Raw genomic sequence first — 21187 nt, 5'->3', positions numbered from 1 at the left:
TATATAAATGACACAACTGATTAGCTGAGCTGATGAAGATGTAAGCCATAGAATGCTTAATGTAAATTATAATCTGACAGCTTTATGCTAATTTATAGAAGATGCTTAGCAAATGTTATGTGATATTGTATAATGTATACTACACAATATAAACTATGATGTGCATATACAATTCTCAGCCATAACATTAAGCCCAATATCGCCACTGGGGCAGCTCTGGCACCTCCAGGCATGACTGCACAAGACCTCTGGGGTGTGCTGGGGTGTTTAGCAGCAGATTCTCTGGGTGCTGTGGGCTGCGAGGTAGGGCCTCCATAGACTGACTTGTTTGTCCAGAGGCATTCCATGGATGCTTGGTCAGATTAAGATCTGGGGAACGCCGAATCAACACCCTTAAACTCTCTGCCTGCTAAGCACCAAGTGAGGCGGGCTATGATGCACTGAGCGTTCTTCTATTTTTCTATTGTGACCAGCATTACCATTTTAAAATATCTTGTGCTGCAATGGTTTATCTGTGGTCATCAGACTGGACAAACTGGCCTTAGGTCCCCAGAGGTATAGCTGAGCCTAGCATGCTAATAATCCTGTCTCCAGTTTCATCAATGATAATGTTATTCAATTCAGTGATGGCAGTGATGTTAGCATCGTGGCTGATTGGTGTACATATTATTACATAAGCTGAATGTGTTTATTCTGCTAGTTTGAAAGCTTTACTAAATCATAAACTGACTTATTATCTGACTGTAGTTAGTTAAATTGAGCCCTTGACACAGACAGAAATATTTCCATAATAATGATAGATCTTTTCTTTATTTAATCCCACATATGGCTGGCGGCTGCACCCAATGAACAATTCAACCTTTATTTACTATTTAGCCCATCTGCTTTGCATGTCTTTTGTGTAAAAGGTTGGTCAAAAGATTGGACAGACTCTTGTGTGTGCAGATATTCAGAATAAATTGAGAATTGTTGGGTTTTGCTTTATTAGGGAGTTTAAGGCTTATCCATCAAAATTGTTGAAATACTCTACAAAATCATGATCGTAAGAGGAGCAATATCCTGTGCACAACAAATAGAAAATAAATGCATAATACTTTTTCAGGGCAGAGTAGATATTTGGTTACAGCTATTAAAACACATGAAGATCCTGTACAGATAGCTATTAATTTACAGACGATTTATCCTGTGTTTTCATTGATACCGTCTGTGTAACAGGCCATCAAAGATTTTCAGTTTGGGATTGGATTAGTATGCATTTGGAAAACATAACCAACTTAATACTTTTAATTGAGCAGTCTAAGAGATACGACAGTCATCCTCACAACACTGAAACTTGATCAATGAAAGTAGCAAGAGTAATGTCACGCTTAGACAGTCCTCCACACTCATGTGTACTGAGGGTGATGTGAACCTGGCAAAGAGAAATCCCAGGAGGAGTGGTGTTATTGACAAATCATGGAATGAATTTCTCTTGATGAGAATGAAAACACTGAATTCAATATTACTCATATACCTTATTGTAAACATTGAACCACTCTGGATGATGATCCATTTTCTCAGCCTGTAGCGCTACTCTAGACATAAACCCAAAAGCCTAGGAAAAATAAAAGTCATTCATATTATTCAACTAAAAGGATGTCATTTATGTGGTAAGAATTCAATATTTTATATGTATACTGTGCTCTCACTGTCGAGTAATAACTAATTTTGTATAAATGCTCACCTGGTTAAAGTCTTTGAAAACAAACTCCTTATAGAGGGCATCCCTGCCCACCACTTCGGCCCACTGTGCGCTGCGGAGCATGGGGAGGAGCTGCTCTCTCTCCTCCAAAGACAGAACCTGAATTTTACCAGCCTGCATGGTTACAACAGACACATTCAGCAGTGATTTAGTTAGTTCTTTAGATGCACAAAGATACAACGAGGCTACTAAAAATATACACACAGGCAGCAAGCAAAGCTCCAGCTTAAACCTAGAAGCACAGAGCTGCGAAGTGAACTAAAATGTCACCTGCATAAATGTAATATAACTGCATATTAAAAACAAAAAAGATAATTTTACTTATCTACTTTTCCTGAGGTTACACACAATTTCTATTTAATATACAGCATGAGGAGTCTAATGACATGCACATGTGATATTTATTATTATTCCATGCATCTCTCTAGGAACCTCTGTAATGAACCTATCTGCTGTGAAGTGACCTTTGGTGCCAGTGGTGATGATCTTTCTATTTATTCCTATTTTTTCAACCGTGGTATGACCTCTGGTCAACATTCGCATGCATATTCACACACTACAAGCAAATTGGAAGCACCATTTATTAATTAATTAATTTATTATTATTATTATTATTATTATTATTATTATTATTATTATGTGAATACATATAAATAAAACATTACATTCTATATTGGGGAAAGTACAAGTACGTTATTAAACTTTTTTGCAGTACTTAAATCTAAACAGCAATGCAAGAGTTACAATCATTCAGCAAGGGGATGTTTCATAACGGAGCTCTGTGATTGGATGCAGTAGAGCACATCTGGACGCAATGATGACTTGCTATTTCAGGTTCAGGAGATTTCACCATGCAGGTCACACTAAGCTGGTGAACGCTTTCCCATTCCAGTGTCTTATAACAGTTTCACCAAATCACAACTTCAATCCTACTTTCAAACTTTAATCCTACTTTCAAGAAAGTAGGTTAAGTAAAAATGTTTCTAAAAAAAAAAACCCATAGTAGAAAATTCTCTTTAAGAGAAATCAAGCTTTTAAAGAAAAAGTAGTTCATTACTTGTAATGGATGAGAATTTATGCTATCATGACAATGATACATAGTGTGTGATCAAATCAAGCTACTTCAAAGAGTTTTGACTTAGGACTTGATACACATGGTGTAATCGCGGATCAGTTGTGTTTTCTTTATAATTATGTGGGACTCTGAAACCGAGTGTGAATAAGTGGCATCAGCACTTTCCTCTCTCTGTGACACAATGAAGCTGATAACATCCTCACACATCAATCAACACGTCTCTTAGCAACAAGATATGTAATCTTAAGCTAAATACATGCACACAAATGCACAAAAAACATAGATGAAAATGGTATATTGTGATAGCAATACAATGTGCTTCTAGTTATAAGAAAACAAACCTGAAATTACACTCCAACCGTAACGTTACAGCCTGAGAGACAACAGCAACAGGTGAAACACATCGGCGGTACTTTTATATGCGCCAAACTGCACACCACACGCTATGCACAGCTTAATACAATAACGTTTTATTATAATAAGTATCTGCTATGTACCCACCATGATTTCGCTGAAATCAGTACCGCTTTCCTGCTCCGTCTCTCCTGCTCTGAATTAAACACGTCCCCATACCCGTATTTTCTCAAACCCCGCCCCCTGGCCAACGATTGGTCAAAATCCCATATTGACACGCAATCTCCTGTTTTCATTTGCTACCTCCTATCAACTCTACAACAGGAGGCGGGCTTTGTCGCAATACGGGTAGAGAAATGAAACTAGCGCGAGTTAATGCGCCTCACACCGCGCGTGAGAACACCCCCTCAGGTGGGGCGGAAGAAGCCCAGCAGCTACGGTATTATCTGTGTAAACCAAATAACTGACCTCCTCTAAACAAGGGTCAGTTAGGGGGCCTGCATAGGTTTGTTCTTAGGTGAAGTATTGAAAAATAAACAGTCATTGACGAGGCCATAGATGTAAATGTACTTATGAATTAAGGTAGTCACGTCAACTCTGTCGCCATCTTAGAGAGGCTGTGGAAGTGCCGGATACATAAGAAAACTCTGTGTTAGTAAGGGTTAATCAGTAAAAACAAAAGGCTTCAATTTGCTATGCAGAATAAAAAATATACTTTTTGAGGAATGGAAAAATGTCATGTGGTCTGATGAGTCCAAATTGACCCTATTCCTTGGTGATATGCCAGTCAGGGTAAGAAGTAAACACGTCTAATGCACCTTTCCCTGATCTTGTCTTGACTTGTTGTATGTCTCAAACCTTCATCTGCTTTATCCGCCACTTCCACACACTCTTTCTTTTGACCGGTTTCCTTCTCAGTACCACTCAGCATCTTTTGTTGGAGTTCTGTAAGGTGCATCACCACCACCTTTCTCTCATTAGGTTCCCAGTCGTTTTAAATCAACTTCACAGGTCAGTCTTCCTCAAAAACCACAGTAAATAGTGTCTTCCCTGATCAGTGACTTACCATTTCAAAAGACTCTTAACATTGCCTAGGGATCTAGCCTCTCCTTCATATATTGATGAACATAACATGCTTGACAGTTTTACTTTCATGGCATCCCTCTGTTCCGTTGGGTGTCCCATTGTTTATGTACCTACTTTAAGTAGAGTGCTATTAAGGTTGCTGTGTACAATTCTTAGTCTAATTGATACTTCCTCTTATACTTATTATAATACTTCTCCCTCCTTATCACATCTACTTTGTCCTGTATTGAATGTAAATGTTTCCCTTTTGATCCATTGTCCACTTCTGTTGCCATTGGTGGTTTACCCTTCTTCACACTATACTTTTTCCCCTTTGACTTTGACAATTTGATAGTCAACATCCACTTTTTTGTTTGCTTCTTTTATTTGTCTATACTTCTTTTGCTCGCTTGTGAGGCTACTGCCCCAGCACACTACAGCATAAAAGATCATACTGTAGGCAGACCGTTGTTTCCAATATGATCTCTTATGCTGTAGAGTGCTATAGGGTCGTAACCTTTCAGGCAAAAATGCCCTGCACTTTTACAAGGTTGTAAAAAGAGCTGGTTTAGTGGTTGGCTGAACTAGCTGGAATCCCTACTGGAGTGTCGGACGATGAACAAACTGCTGTCCTTAATGTCCAACACCAACTTCCTACTGCAAGCAAAAATTGTTCTTGAAAAGTTCTGTGGCAGACTTCTATCACAGAGCTCCTCAACTGACACATTAAGGAAATCCTTTTTCCATATATGTGTTTTTATCTTTATGCTCTACATGGTGCCACAAGTGCTACAACTACAAGTATATAATCTGGGATTGTTTCAGTTGGCCAGGTCTTGGCTCAACAACGTTATGTGAAAATATAATTAAGCCATACTTGGGGCAACATAAAATGTACTGTAAATAATGTTCCGTATAGACTGTATAAACAGTATAATGTGCTGACTTGCTAAAGCTATTAGAATTGTTGAATCCTGGTTGAGTCCACAGAATGCCGCAGCATACAGTTATTTTGGGTTAGGTGACTCACTTTTACTTGCTTTGAGACTTACCTTAAACAGCAGTTTTGTAATGTATTTCCATACTATGCTAATTTATGCTTTCATGACAATGATACATAGTGTGTGATCAAATCAAGCTACTTCAAAGAGTTTTGATTTAGGACTTGATACACATGGTGTAATCGCAGATCAGTTGTGTTTTCTTTATAATTATGTGCGACTCTGAAACCGAGTGTGAATAAGTGGCATCGGCACTTTCCTCTTTCTGTGACACAATGTAGTTGATAACATCAGGAACAGGAAAGTATTTGCTGTCAAATGTAGGAAGTTGAAATTTTCTATTATATCTTGGTCTTGGAAAGCTGGATAATTTGCTTAATCAGAGAACAGTTACAGTATACTGTATTGTCTTCATAGTTAAGCATTAAATGCATTTTCAGAGACATACTGTACTGGGCACCAAGTATCTACACTGTTGTCTGTGTCTTGAGAGTGCAGTGTTGTGGTGTATTGATTCAAAACTTATTTTATTATGTCACATAAAAAGCATGTACAACCAAGCAAGGAAGACTACCTATGAATCTAGAAGATGCCTTTATCCTTAAAGTTTTACTGTAAAGTTTTACTATAAGTAAAAAGCCTGTTCTATACTATTGATATGCAATGAAACAATTGAAAGTTATGAGCCTTTATCATGCAAAAGCATGAAAGAAACCCACGTAGGAAATATCCTGCACAGCTCTATGATCTTTGAACTCTTTGTTTATAGCTTTTGTAGCCTGCAATAAATGAGTTCAGTAGAGAAACAGGTTTTTAGCCGACTATGGAGATCTGCAGTCTAAGACACATTTTCTATTTTCTTTTTCTCACAACAGCTGAGTGTAAGATGACCATACATACAGGTAGCAGAATATCTATTGCTTAAAATTAGTATTGACATTTGGAGATAAAAAAAATAACTATTTAACTCATTTAAATTGTTTTCTTTAATTCTTTGTAAGCTGTTTTGGTTGTAAATCTAGAGTTCTATATGTTTTTATAGTGAGAGTGAGACATTTTTATTCAGAGTGCCAACACCTGTAAGATTGTAAAGACAATATATTCTGCTAGAGGTCTGAGCATGCAACCTATCATTTATTACTATTACAAGATGAATATGTATTAGAGATTTTCTTCATATAATTTTTAATTGTGATTATTAAATGATTATGATATGACATATGATAATTTTTTTGGTGAGTTTTATTATCCTTTTCCTTCTATTGACCTACATTATCACTAAAATGGGGCATGTTTTTAAGTAAATTATGTCTTGCAACATGATAACCATCCTTTTTATAGCAGTATAATTAGTTTTTAATTTGCAGAACCTACACTAAAAATGGATGAAGCGTTACTAACAGTCCGTAATCAGATGTCCTATGAGCTTCAAGTTCTTTACACTTCAGATTACTGCTATAAGGTATTTAAATATTTTATTACTTAGTTCTGTAGGTAAGATTCATAATTAGTGTTTTATAATAATATAATAATAATAATAATAATAATACATTTATATATATTGTTTTTTTTATATAATATTATAATAACTCATGCTGTTTTTGTGGTAATGGATATGTTTGATTGACTGCAAAACACTTCTTTACGTCACTCTGTTTAAGTAATCTGCCAAATTCCATATTAAGCAATAACAGTTACAATAGTCCATAGTTACCAATAAGCAGTTTAGATATCTCCATAACACTAAATATATTACATCTACCTTTTGAAAGCTTATACAAGACTGTGGCTGATTAAGTGATATACAAATAATATGCTCACATAATATTTGCAGTGTCTATACCAACCTTTGGCTAGTGTGGAAGTTGGACCAGGAAATGTGTCTGTGGTGCTGAGCACACCATTCACTCTGACTCTGAAAGCCTCACCTGTAAATGCCACTAACACCTTGTGCATGTAAGACTTAAAGTTATCCTAAAGCTGTACACTAATATCCAATGACGTATCTTTTGCTCATGAGTGCAAAATCTTTTCCCATTTGAATAGATTACTTTACATCAACATCCCTATCTATAAATCACTGTCCATATGGACAGGTTCATTCCATTTATGTGGGCTGAGGCACCTTGACATGGACTAAATATATAGCCTTAATAGCAGAAGATTCAATTTGCAATCTCTCAACCTACATAGACCATGGTGTGTCAGCATTTGACCTGACTTTAGGTCCTGAGTGCTGGCCTTTGGAAGATATCTCACATGTTATTGATCTTGCTGCCATTTGGGGTTAATAGGAGCAGACATTCAAAATAAAGCTATTAAGACATCAACACTAGAAATATCCACAGAAACCATACCTGGAATGGTAAGTACAAAGATTTAGTAGCCAAAAGTATCTAGAATTCTGGCTTAAGACTCATTAGAACTGAGGCATTCATTGTGGGGTTGTTATTAAAAGGGTGGTGGGGAATTAAACAGGTATCTTGTTGCATGAGATGAGGTACTGTGTCTTGGCGGCATGGCCCCAGGCAGGGGTCTACTCTTGTGCTTCTTGAAGATCAATAGTGAGGTCCCTTTCCAGATGGAGCCACTATCGATTTACCCTCCCCCTCTAATCAACATGGCGGCTGGTATGTCATCCACAGAATGATCAATGAATGCTTTGTAGCATGCATTTTGGGGATAAAACAGGAGATGGTAGAATGTGGTCGAAAAGTGCATTTCTACTTTCTTTACTCTAGATGGCTCCATCAAGCCTCATGAATACAGAGTTTATCTTGCTCATCATACAACAAAGAAAAAGCTTTCTGACTTGGCATCTTAAGCAAAATGACTGATTTTCTGAAAAACACCCATGATTCCTATTTGCATAACATGTGAAATAACATGTTATCTAGCTTAATGCATAATGCATAATAATGGCATGTCAATGTGTAAAAAGGTTTCTGCATAAATTATAGTGTTTGCTGAATTGTAACATTTAAGTTGAATGACTGAACAATAGCCTGTGTGTCGAAATGTGTCAGATTGATAAATGTATGATTTAAAGGATTTACTTATGTTTCAATTCTTAAGACAGACCAAAGTATGTCTTATAATATGACACACTATGGCAATAAGTATTTTGACTCCTGACCATCACACCCACAAGTGGGTCTTTCCCACACCCTTGCCACAAATTTGTAAGGACAAACTTCAATTGGGGTTGAGTCCTAACCTCAACTCAAATAAAGACGATGGGGATGAATTAAAATGCTGACTACATGCCTGTTATAGCCTGTTATAGCAGTAAAGGAGAACTAAATCCTAATTGGGATGCTCAACATGCACAGTAATGACTGGTTAGATGTCCACATACTCACTCAGTAAACATACAGGGTAGGGTATTACTTAAATGATGTATGGTCCATGACATTTATTCTATTCATGTCAATAAGACCTAATGATTTAGGATTTTTCCATATAATCCCCTGCCACACTAATGTAATTACTCCAGACTTTTAGACTTAGTTCCAGACTTTAAGACTATTTCAGACTTTCAGACTATTTCAGACTTCCAGACTATTTCAGACTTTCAGACTTAGTGCTGAGATGCTGGCCTCCCTGAAGCTCCTTTATTGGCCTTTCCCTTAATAGAAAAAAACAGCCTGGTTTAATCACCAAGTGTATTCAGTTTTTGAAAGTCAATGCACACCACACACAGTACAGGAACTCAGCTGGAAGTTATTGCCACATCACATCCCCTGCACAGGTCTGACCTCACTCCAAGCAATCCCATCTGTTTGGGCCATTGAAGGTGTTCCTGAAAAGCCAGCAGGTACAGTAGTCCAATCAAGAATCCGGGGTACTACGAAAAATTTCTACCTTAAAGGTATCCAAGCACTAGCCGAACACTAGGAGAAGTGCGTTAACGTAGAAGGGAGAATATACAGAAATAAAGCTACTTTTTAACTGTCATAATTGTGTTCCCTTTTAATACACACTCAAAAGTCTTAGTTTGACTTGAACACCCTGTTTGTGAAAGAAAAATGCTCCTAACCTAAAATATTTAAATATAAATGTAACAAGATAAATAAATAACATATAATAAATTTTAATGTAGTGTAATTTTGGATCTCATACTTTGTATTAACATTTACTTTTCTATAATTCCAGCTTAAGCTATCTATTTGAAGAAGCAGGGCATTATTCTCTTTGGGTCACATCTGGAGATGCACTTGATGTAACCTGCTATATTTCTCTAGATAAGTTTCCACATAGCACGTACCAACGTAAGTACCATCTCCTTAAATGACTGTATCAGAATATAAACCAATGTCTTCTAATGTCAGTTACTTTTATATCCATAAAATCAGCAAACAAAGCAGAAGTCAATTAGTGGTTGGCACTGTCATGTGCATATTTTACCTCCAGGGTTGGAGGTTTAAATCACACCTCCAATCTTTTTGCATGGAGTACTGTATATATCTTTGATGGATATCCACCAGAAATACACATTCCAATAAGTTAAGTGGTGTTACAGAATTTCCTGAAGTGTATTATTTTGTAAGTGTGTGTTGTGCCCAGCAATGGTTGGCACCCCATTCTGGTTCCCTGGCCTTAAGTCCCCTACACAGGATCAGCGGTATAGACATATTATGGTATAGATAATAAGTGGACAGATAATTAGCAAAAATGCTTCTAATGCAGGAACATTATTCTCTCCTTCTCCCATGCCAACACACACATTACTTTACCAGAATATACTGTATGATTTATATATCTGTAGCAGTAACATATAAACACATTTATCAATGTAAGACGTTACTCTTTACTATCAATGATTTAATCAAATCAAATTCTCTTTGATCAGTATAAACCTTGAATGAATCAGTAGAATGGAAACATGTATCTTGAGATCTAGACTCCTATAGAGAAGTGCTTTTTGCATCCCAGGGGCCAGATCCTTGTAATATTGATTCAATAAGCTGCCCCTTTCTTTAAAAACAGCTCAAAGAAATGCTTTTTCGCCATGTTTGTTTTGGAAACTGCCCCATGAGAGGAGCATTGTGGGAAATACATTAGAGGAGCAAGAGAGATTAAGACATAATGGGATTTTGAAAGCACCATGCTCCATAATGCAGAGTCTATTTTACAATAGTGCAGATTATGTTGTAGATCAGACTTTAAGGGTAAGTAACCATTATCTTCTAGATATATGGCCAGTGTTGCTAAACTCTGCACCACATGATGAGCTTCCATTAGCTGCACTGTCCAATGATTATATGCAGACTCCGGTGGGCTCTTACAGCTTAAGTAATCAGCCTGGTGATCAGCTGGCAGGAGACTAAAAACACAGGAATATGCTGACCATTGCACATTTGGGGCTTAAACAGAACTATGCCAAAACCATTGAGTAATTTTCTAAAAAAGTCTTATTCATTCATATTTATTCATTATAACCTGGTCAGTGTAGCTCAGAGGTTTTGCTTATATTTCAGCTGATACTTTTATTGTCGTTGGACAACATTATGATTTTTCTAAATATTAAAATAAAACTTCTATGTTTTTCAGAAACAAATGCTGACTGTACAGACTTTTTTTGCAAAATTTGCAATAACACCATTCTTTCATATGTAATGTCAATGTATTCCTTTGTAAAAACTTAAAACAAGGTGGCTAAAAGGTTTAGCATGTTTGTGGCATAATTATAGTCAGATGGGTACAAGTGACCAAAAGATTTTCTTTATCCAAAAACTATATTTTATTTTTTAACATTATTTTACATTAAAAGCACTCTGATGCACCTTAAGATTACATTTCATCTAATGACTTTCTGTGAAGTAGCTATTAGAGGCTTTAGATGATTTATATTACTATAATTGTGATCGATTTTTTTGCTAAGTTCTTTAGAAGAACGATTCAAAATCTATAGTTAAATGTAACTGTCTTATTCTTTAGAATCAGTGCATGATTTGTGTCATTTTGTAAATAGACATTCGAACTTTGTCATGACTTATAGACTTTATTAGAGGATTTAATGATATTCTAAAATAAAATACAATAATTATTTTTTAAACATTGTTTGCAAAATAATATTTTACACTTCCATTAAGGATAAAAAACCTCAAGTTTTTATTTCCAACATTATCATTGGATAAATAATTAATTCTTATTTTATTGAAGACACACTGAAATAGTTATAGTTTAACCATAGTTTAATTGGTGTCAATTAATTTCCTGGCCGTGGTGTTGTACTGTAGCTCAGTCATCACAACAGAGTTTCAGTACATCACTGCTTTTGTGTCATGGTGTGTATCTACTTACTGATTGAACATCCATTTCTGTGTTTGTTTTTCCACATAAACGCCTCCCCTTGTACCTTTGGTGGTTGCCAGTGTTTTACTTTTTCTTCTTATCATAGATGATACCTTCTGGCAAACCATGTTATGTGCTTTATCATGTACTACAAAAAATATTTCCCTCCACACTCTCTTACTGGTGATCCAGGGTTTTGGTTGCACAGATTGATTTTACAGTGACAAGTTGGTTTTTGTGCTATGCAACAGGAAACTGTTGGGCTCTTGAGAGTCTCTCTGCAACACCAAGTGATTATGTTTCAACCCTGCTCGTAAAAATCATGAAATTGTGTAGTCATGTAAATGTAGGACTCAAAGCCATGCAACTAAGTACTTTGTAACAAATCAGTACAAATTAAAAACGCTATATTTTTTTAAGGAACATTCTTGTGTCATGTGGTTTTGGGTAGATAGAGTAATGGAGACTACACTGTGGTTATATGTAATGTTTTTTGCATCCCGAATGAGAATTTTGTTGTTTTGATATTATTAATTCATGTATCAGCCTAAGATCCTAAGTTTTTTTAACTTAACTTTTTTATACACACAGTCAGCATTAATTTTTTTAATCAAATTATATTATTGACAACTTGAGTACAAAATTGAATCTTTAGAATGTTCACGTGAACTCCAGCAGTACTTAATATTTTTCTTGCTGTAATGAAAGTGTGAAAATATGCTCCCAAGGCCTCCATGAGACTGTGCAAACCTTTATGATAGGCCTACATTTTACATCAAATGCATTGTGTTAAGAGTTAATATGCTGAATGTCACAAATTTGCTTACATTTAAATAGACACCTAATGACAAATAAACCAGAATCTTGCACATTAAATACATGGTATTTTTCACCCATACACTGAACATCGTATAAAAATCTTTATACGTAATATCTTGTAAATGTTACAAATTAGATATCCATATGTTGTGTTTTTATTGATGCAATTTATATTTCTGTATTTATTTTTACAGCTTTGTGGGTGGCTGTTCTTGTTCTTTTCCTTTTGGCTTCCATTTGGGCCACTGTACCTTTTCTGTCCAGGTAATACTTTTGTAACATTCTTAGTTTAAAAACCATAACATTTGTTAAAATTGGATCAATTAAAGGAACATAAAAATACAGTAAGTGTATTGTCATTGCACCTGCTGTTGTTATAAAAAAAACCTTTTATGTTTTATTCTAATTATACCAGATTTATGAGTCTGATAAAGTGTGGATGTAAGAGTATAAAGTAAGGTTAAATACCTTAGAGAATTTAGCAAAACTTAACTTATTAAATAGAATAAATTGTATGATACATATTGTATTTATAATAGATGTGGCTGTACATCAAGGCTCAAAAATCTTATTTGCTGCTGTTTGGCTGAACACTCTATGGAAAGCGTAAGTGTGATCACACTAAAGTTAGACATCCATGTATAGCACTACTGATTAGATACAGAGTAAAAATCCAGTTATTGTCTACTTGCAGGTAAAGTCAAAAGGAAAAAAAACAGATGACAAATACATTAATTAAAGACTCTTCTGATTTTTTCTGTTCAATATAGAATGACCTCAAGTTTGATTTGGTTGACTCCTAGTTTGATTAGCCTGGTCTGTAGCACTACATTCAGCAACTGAAAGATCCTGCCAGAGCAGGAAGATGTTTGTGCTAATTCCTTTGTGATGGATCTCTCTGCCAGCACAAAGCCATATGGGAAATGGGAAAATCTTCCTTGTGAAATGAGAGAAACTGTTTTTGCTCACCATACAGTACATATTCATCTAGTTCACTATAATAACAAAGACAACAGTTTAGACCACAGATATGCAGGCTTTTGCACATTTGTCCAAATGTTTATCCAGTATATCTGTCATGTTGTACAACTTCTATTTCCTTTGCAGAAATATGCTGCACTGATTCAGTTATGATATTTTTTATTGTGTTGTTTGCTGTATTCTCATGTAGTACTGTACATACCATATTTGTTCCTTTGACATTTGTTGTTTACTTGGTGTCTAGGAAGAGGCCCCAAATCGAGCCAGCATGGACCAAAGCCAATCAAAATCAGGCCGTTTAAAATCATTAGACACATTTCGAGGGTAGGTTCTGTACAATTACTTACATTTTTAAATTGATATTTAGCAAGCCCCTAATAATTATTAATCCATTAACACCTGTTAACTGAAATTGCTATCGATACTCTATATTAATAGTTGTGTTGTGAGAACTGTGTTTGCTAAAAGAATATATTGGATATCTGCATCCAAGAAAGCTGAAAGGTCACAGTCTGGGCACATGCTCACTTGAGCCTTTGTTATCTAGTGGTTGCTCGAGGCATCATCTCTAATGTCTTATGCGTCTGTGGTAGGGAACAGTGGATTGCTGTTGGCTAGGGGTGATGCGATTTAATCTAGAGGCCCAGCAGGATGTAATAGTGGCTAGAGGGCAGACACAAAGCATGTCTCTCTAGAAACAGGAAACTGCCATTGCTTTGACCTCACTCTTACCTAAAATTTGATGTAATAATACTGCTGCATATCAGCACATATTTAAAAGTCTATGATTTTATAGCTGGATAGGATATGAGCTCTCTGATCACTACCTGAGTAAATGAGATCACAAGTCATTTAGCTGGAAATATCTGCCAGCAGTCATTACTGATAATTAATTTTTCTGACAGTATCAAACCAAACTTGAATTATTTTTCATGTTACTGCTGCTTTTAGATCCAGCTTCTGTATGTACATTAAAGCAGGGTTTTAAAAGCAAGGAAAAACTTACAGTACTATATTCTCCACGTTGTCTGACAAGCAGTTAAAGAAGACAATTTCTTTAAAATTTTGTTTTATTTTAAATGACAGTTTCACTAACAAAACTATTTTTGTAAGGATAAATTATTTTTATATCCTATAACATTCTAAAAAAACATGTGTTTTGTTTTGATTTTCTTTTTAAAGAAGTAATGTGCTATTTAATGTTTCACTAACTTGTGCCATATTCTCAGAATGTGGAGTACTTATAAAACCCAGATGTTTTAATCTCTCTACACCTGCTGTGTTGTTTTGCAAAGCAGAAGCCCATTTTCTTATTAATCCTAATGGTTTTCTCTGTGTCAAGCCAGGGTCTGTCTTTGTCTCTAGTGAGTCTGTAATGCCAGTGTAGTTACAGTACATATTAATTATACAGTCAACTCTAGAATTATTGGCACCGCCCATGGAAAAGACAAAAACATTAATATAACATAAAATAATTATTATTTTCCTAAAAAAAAAGAAGAATTTGCATTTGAGGGGGGAAAAAAGCCTATTTAAAAGATGTTTCATATGAAAAGTGAAAAGCATGTTAAAAGAGTCAAATAGAACCTCAAAATTTAGTTTTGGGGTTTCATCATTTCTAAATCAGCCGTAAGGCACCACTTCCATGAAAAAAAAAATCTTTTTGGATAAATTTCACAAAATATGCCTTTCCTGAGACCAAAACACAAATCCAAAAAATCTAAAAAATCACCAGATAACATTTGGGTTACAACTGGAATTGTTTGTTGGAGTTATGTGAGACGAAAATTTGTTTTTGTACTGTTTGAAAAAATGGGAGCTGCATACCAAGAACTGATTGTCATACCCATGGCAAAATATGGTGGTGGCTCTTTTCTCCCTTGAGGCTTTTTTGGTGCCAGTGGTCCTGGGGCTCTTGGTAAGTAAGATGGCATAATGATTTTCAAAACATTTCAGCTGAAAATCTGCTTGCCTCTGTCAGAAGGCTGAAACCAGGCCATGCCTGGATCATTCAACACAGACAGTGATCCAAAGCACTTGTCAAAATCACCAAAGAAATGGTTGCAGTAACTCAAAATCAAGGTTTTACAATGGCCTTCTCAGTCTGCACACTTACTAACCTTATTGAAACTCTGTGTTTTCAACTGAAGAGGGCAAGTGAAAAAAGAAACACTAAGAATATCAAAAGAGTTGGAAATGTTCATGCAATTGAAGTTGAATAGAGTTGTCCAAGATCAATCAAAAATGTCTGGGTGCTGTCTTGTCTAGTGGGCTTGACCAAATTTGGAAATTTGGGGTACCATTTTTTTGGAATCTGGATTATTTAAAAAAATTTTAATATCTTTAATTTTCCCGAAATGTATTTTACGATAAAAGCACAAGGGTTACTCATTTGTTTAAACCCAAAACATCATTTGTTGCATGTATGGTTCTTTTTATATACCTATTGTTTTTATGTTTATGAAGGTGCCAATATTTCCAGAGTTGACTTAAAAATTCCTATCTATTTTATAATGTATTTCTTTGTTTTGTGCATCTTGACATTTGTCAGTCATAACTGCATAATCTCTATTTGCTATTGCATTGTGGGTTTTGCCAAAATATGGTCCTAGAGTGAATACAGTGGATACTGCACTGCGTTAAGGTTTGACAGGTTGTATATTGTTAAGGTTGTATATTGTTTATGTTTATGTATTATATTCAGAGTCCTAAGATGAATTTATGTAGGTTTATAATATTCATATTTATATTTAAAAAAAACAATCAAGTGTTACAGTGGTATCTACAGCTACAACTGGTAAATGTTTTTGGCTAAAGCATCTTCTTGGAATATAACAAATTCAAGACTTTGCCTTAAATGTTTTCCCTTCCAGACTGATTAATATATCGCCTGTCTAGCAATAAGTTAAAACTTTCTGCTGAAGACATAAGCATCTGTCATCTGAGCAGAGGCGCACTGCAGTCAATTTGCCAGATGCCATTGACATGATGTTGATATAGTACAGTATAACTGGGGACTTTGCTGCCTTTAATTTTTTAAAAAGGATCTGGGTTTTAATCTCAACAGTGGAAAGCCTGTTGCCAGTTTTCTCATAATTGTGATTAACTGGTTCGCTGGGTTTATACTAGATACGGGAAAAACAAGATTAGTGTGATTGTGTAGCATATTCACTTAAAAAAAAAAACAGTAGCAGCTGTTAAAATGTGAAAAATAAATTCTACATTTTATCTAATTTTGTGAGATGCTTTTCCACATCAACACCTTTTGAGACATTTTGTTTTATGGTTTCATTTGAAACTAATTACGATGTCATTAAGGCTAGCAGCCATAAGAATTTAACCCATGTACTTTTAGTCTTTAGCACAGAACCTCAATAAGTAAGCTACTACTTTGCTACTTCATGTTTTTAACTTACAAAATATGCTACTTTATTAATATTGGCTATCCTACTTCACTGCCCAAAGCTTACTGTGCACTCATAAGCGATTTACACACTAGAATAAAATGTGCTTCAAAAACAGCATTTTGTTTCAGCTTTATTTCACTTATATGTAATTTCTGAAACTCACCATAAATTATAGGTACTGTATTATTAGCATAAATGAGACACTGGCTGTGAAAGTTAATTGTTTAATCTATCAGAAGTGATTCTCTTTAACATAGCGTGTAACATTGTGCCGGGCACCAAGAAGCTTTTAATTAAAATGATAGGCTCCTATATTGTTGAAATCTGCTTGAGACTCATATGGAAAACGACTTAACCTTTGTCTTTGTTACTATGGTTACTAATGGATGGAGTCACAAAATGTGAGATGTATGTGTATTGAGTGTGTGTGCCCACGAGTGAGAGAGTGAGAGAAAGAAACCAGGAAAGAGAGAGAGAGATCTGTCGTACTTAATAGTACTCTTTGGAAGATGGCATGCGATTAAAATCTTGTATCGGCAGGTTAGTACTAAAAGGGGCAGTAATGGTCTCGGTTCTGATCTCTTAATTGAATTTCATAAGGAAAAAACAGGGGAGGGCCAGTACAGATACAGTAAGCTTTATCACAGAGTCTATTCTGGGGCTTTTTTTCTGATCTCTTTGTGGTATTTAAAAAGGGTTTGATGGACGAATTCCAGAGAGAACAAACCACAGGAACCATAATCTTGACACTGAAAGTCTTATACTTGAGATATTATTGGTTGTGTTGTAATGGAGGATACAGTATAATGCCTTCCAGTATGCTGAGAATATTAATGTAAACAAAACATACATTTTGGAGATGCATAGAAATGAATACTGCTAATTTAGTATAGTGTTCACTACACTGCCACTTGGGTAGCTTGTACTAAGCTACATGTCTTTAATAAATTACAGCAAAAAGCTTTAGTCAGCATTTCTGTATGAGGAGATTCAGAGGGCAAGCATTCATTTCCTGAGTGAATCATAATACATATATTGCATTACCTCGCAGTGCATTTTTACACAAAAAATAAAGCATAAGCTTCTACCCTAAGCCTTCAGATTTGAAATATGACAGTGTCTTGTTTATTAATGTCTATTAACACGTGAACATTATGTTTTTGTTATATTGATGCAATTTTTTCTGAAAGACTGATGAATCCTCTAGCAGTCTTTTGCTTGATGTATTGTTGGAAGCAGTGATACACATTTTTGTGCATTACATCACTCTCGGTTTAGGCCACAAACAAGCAATTCAGAACAACAAAGTGGCAGACAGGGAGTTGTCGAAAGCACTAAAAGCAGCGGTTTGGAGCCTGTTTTTCTTTGAAAAATTTATAGATGGTAGAAGACAATAATCAAATTTGAAACTCTGTAAATGTATTGATTTTGCATCAATAGCAGATAATAGCTAGAAAAACCTCTCATTTTGTCTCACAGTAGTGCTATCATATTTAAAAAATTAAGCATCTGAAATAAGGTTAACTTTGGCACTAACACCATTTTAGAGGCTTCAGTTTTCATTGTACATACGAAGTAAAAACGTTGTTACAGGCCTTTCTACTTTAAATAATATAATATTAAAGCCTATAGACATATACACAGTGGGAGGACTTTAAACAATATATTTGTATTTATAATCATTAGTAACTGCTTTACTAGTAACTTAGACAGGGTCATGGCGAGTCTGGAGACAATCTAAGCAACACTGTGTACAAGGTGAAAGGATTCACTCCAGATGCGGTACAAGTCCTGGTCCACTGGACAGGACACCATGCACACTCACATTCACATCTACAAACAGTTTAGCTTAGATCGAACAAAATTTTAAATTGTGACAGCAATAGAGTAAAGTTAGATATTTAACTTACAACCAAAAAAAAAGTTTGCATGTTTTTTATTGTCCAAAATATACTATCCACAACAAAGGTTGGAAAATATTGTATATACACTGGATATAAAAAGGTTTAACAACCATCTTTATAATTCAGCGTTTGCACAAAAAAAAGAGCGAAAGAGATAAATTATGTAATTTAATTCTACTTTAATGTGATAAAACAACCAGCAAAACCCAAGTAAAAAACTAATAAAAAATGTTTAAGGCAAACTAAAGAAATAACTTTTAATAACTTGGTTTGACAACTGTGCAACCCTTGACTAATACTATGTTCAAGCAATTTTTGCTCATAATACAACAATCTTGTCCTTTTTCAGTATCAACCCCCTTAACTACTTGATTTGGCAAACTGATTCCACTGTTCATTACAAAAATGCTATAGATCTATTAAATTGTGAGAAAATTACCTGTGCACAGCCCTCTTAATTTTAGTTCACAGGTTTCCAATAGGATTTAGACTTGGGATTTAGAATTTTTGTCACATGCAGAGAGAAACCAGTAGTTGACAAATATTCCTGCTGGTCCTTTAATGTTGTAGCGGGTTTTCTTCCAGCAGCCACTCTAATACAGTTTCATCTTGTCCTTTTGTCAAGTTTGGAGGGACATCCTGTTCTTCATAATGTCAACTAAAGTGCTCCATCTTTCTCCACTTGTTGATGAATGTCACAGTGTTCCACGGTACAGCAAATTTTTTGGAAATTCCTTTTGTACCCCTTGATGTAAACCCTTTCAACAATGTTACTGTACTGTACAAGCTCTTCACAGAGCATGGTTTTAGCAGTGAGGTTAAAAAAAAGATCTCTTGAAAATCCAATGGAAAATGTTGATCTTTATTTGTGGGGACAGGAATCACATTATATGTGATTTACACTATAACATGAACATCACTGCCCGATGTATTAAATAACTTTGATTGTCAATTATATACCAATAAACTAGTGACAGGATCATGGGCACTGAAGGCTCTGTTAGGCCTGCCCATCTGAACTGATCCCACAAAAAAAAGAATGCCAGAATGTCAATGCCAACCACATACTGTAGAAAGGCACCAGACTATACAGTGCATCACAGCCCATCAAGCATGAGACCCAGCAGGCAAAGAACCTAAGGCCATCAACCCAACCCCCAAATTACTTAGACTCCAAACTAACTAAGGACCAAAGAGGCCAATGCATAGAGACCCCACCCCGCAAACAGTAACACCCAGTGGACCCACTGCCAACGTACTGATGCCAGACACCACAGCACACCCGCTGAGGTTTCACAGAGGGGCCAGAGACACACTGGTGACAAAAGGGGAATCCAAACCCTAGGTGGTTTTAATGATAATGATAATGCTAAGTCTGATGTATCTTGGTTTCATTTCCTTGAACACAAAACCTGCTAAGCATTTTTATATCCACTGTAGGGCTAAATGTATTTTTAAATTAATCAAAATATAAAGCTGAAAATATGGACTTCTTTTGCTATCTAACTACTGAAGATAAAAATAAGGTAATAATCTGTTTTGTTGTGTTCATATGTTTGTAGCTTCTCTATAACCCTCATGGTGTTTGTGAACTATGGTGGTGGAGGATACTGGTTCTTTCAGCATGCACCATGGAATGGTTAAGTATATGACAAATTATGATATTTTAGGTAAATTAATAATACTGTATTTGCATGTGTGTCGATCCTAGCTGTCATGAGCTCAAATTCATTGTCACATGTAACACTCAAAGCATGTAACACTCAAAGCATCTCATTTCACTTCAGTTTTCAGTGCAGTGTAAGTACATGGGCTATTTAAAAGCACTGATGTGATCTATTAGAACTAGTGCAGTATCGGTGCAGAATAACCTGCCTGATCAAAAAAATAGTCGCACACTCCAAGATTTCATTGACTAACTTTGATGACGGTGCAAAGTGTGGTGGCAAATTGTGTAAAAATAATTCTTTGTGCTCCCTGAACCACACATTTACTATTTCCAATACACAGTATAATATACAGTAAAATGTTTTTGACTGTTTTTAACCTAAAAAAGGAAATAAGACAGGCAAATGTAAATGAATGTAAAATATAAAATCTACAATATTTAGTCATTTTGTTACAATAAAATACAGTAAAAACTAGAAATATTTTTTAAAAATTTAGATTTGAATCCTGGAATATGTTTGAAAAAAAAAAGCAGATGTGATAGAATTTAGTACAACAGATTCTGACTTCATTCTATTGTCACATAAGGTTGCTGAGACTAGCCCTGACCAAGTGAAGCAACCCCAGATCATTACTGTGCCTACAGAGGCTTGTACAGTGGGTACAATGCAGTATAGGTGCATGATTTCATGTGTTCTCTGCTCACTCCATTGCTCTAGAATATGGAGCAATCTGGACTGATCAGAACACATAACCCTTGTTTTTTGCTCCAAAGTCCAATCTTTATGCTCTCTAACAAATATATGTGTTTTTTTATTAATTTCACTAACAAGTGGTTTTCTTATGGACATACAGTATAGTCACAATCTTGCGAG

General features: G+C 35.5%; 2 protein-coding genes across 4 annotated transcripts in view; one reads left to right on the top strand and one right to left on the bottom strand.

Annotated features, from left to right (window-relative positions):
- Positions 1-959: 959 nt before the first annotated feature.
- Positions 960-3396, bottom strand: pcbd1 (pterin-4 alpha-carbinolamine dehydratase/dimerization cofactor of hepatocyte nuclear factor 1 alpha). The gene is made up of 4 exons (XM_053501360.1): positions 3318-3396; positions 1724-1855; positions 1514-1594; positions 960-1411 (listed from the first exon to the last, which is right to left on the bottom strand). Exons 1-4 carry the CDS (start codon positions 3318-3320, stop codon positions 1319-1321), a joined length of 309 nt encoding a protein of 102 aa, XP_053357335.1. The 5' UTR covers positions 3321-3396; the 3' UTR covers positions 960-1318.
- Positions 3397-3585: 189 nt separating this feature from the next.
- The window catches only part of si:dkey-192p21.6 (uncharacterized protein LOC565246 homolog), a 32099-nt gene continuing 14497 nt past the window's right edge, over positions 3586-21187 (top strand). For 2 of the 3 annotated variants that reach the window (XM_053501355.1, XM_053501357.1), the window contains exons 1-8: positions 6052-6138; positions 6604-6698; positions 7071-7192; positions 9392-9507; positions 12547-12616; positions 12892-12958; positions 13578-13657; positions 20207-20283. In XM_053501355.1, the coding sequence (XP_053357330.1) occupies positions 6060-6138; positions 6604-6698; positions 7071-7192; positions 9392-9507; positions 12547-12616; positions 12892-12958; positions 13578-13657; positions 20207-20283 (706 nt within the window). In that variant the 5' untranslated portion in view covers positions 6052-6059. Of the gene's footprint in view, positions 3654-6051; positions 6139-6603; positions 6699-7070; positions 7193-9391; positions 9508-12546; positions 12617-12891; positions 12959-13577; positions 13658-20206; positions 20284-21187 lie in introns of those variants that run through there. The other variant, XM_053501356.1, reaches the window with a different exon arrangement.

Source organism: Clarias gariepinus, chromosome 8, assembly GCF_024256425.1.
Source record: "Clarias gariepinus isolate MV-2021 ecotype Netherlands chromosome 8, CGAR_prim_01v2, whole genome shotgun sequence".
In the NCBI taxonomy this organism is placed as follows: Eukaryota; Metazoa; Chordata; class Actinopteri; order Siluriformes; family Clariidae; genus Clarias; species Clarias gariepinus.
This window is presented reverse-complemented; position numbering and strand designations above follow the sequence as displayed.

Coding starts and splice junctions, on each gene's coding strand:
- pcbd1 (XM_053501360.1), bottom strand. Junction 1,595..1,723: donor TTTTCAAAGACTTTAACCAG/GTGAGCATTTAT, acceptor TATTTTTCCTAG/GCTTTTGGGTTTATGTCTAG. Junction 1,412..1,513: donor GGTTCAATGTTTACAATAAG/GTATATGAGTAA, acceptor TCTCTTTGCCAG/GTTCACATCACCCTCAGTAC.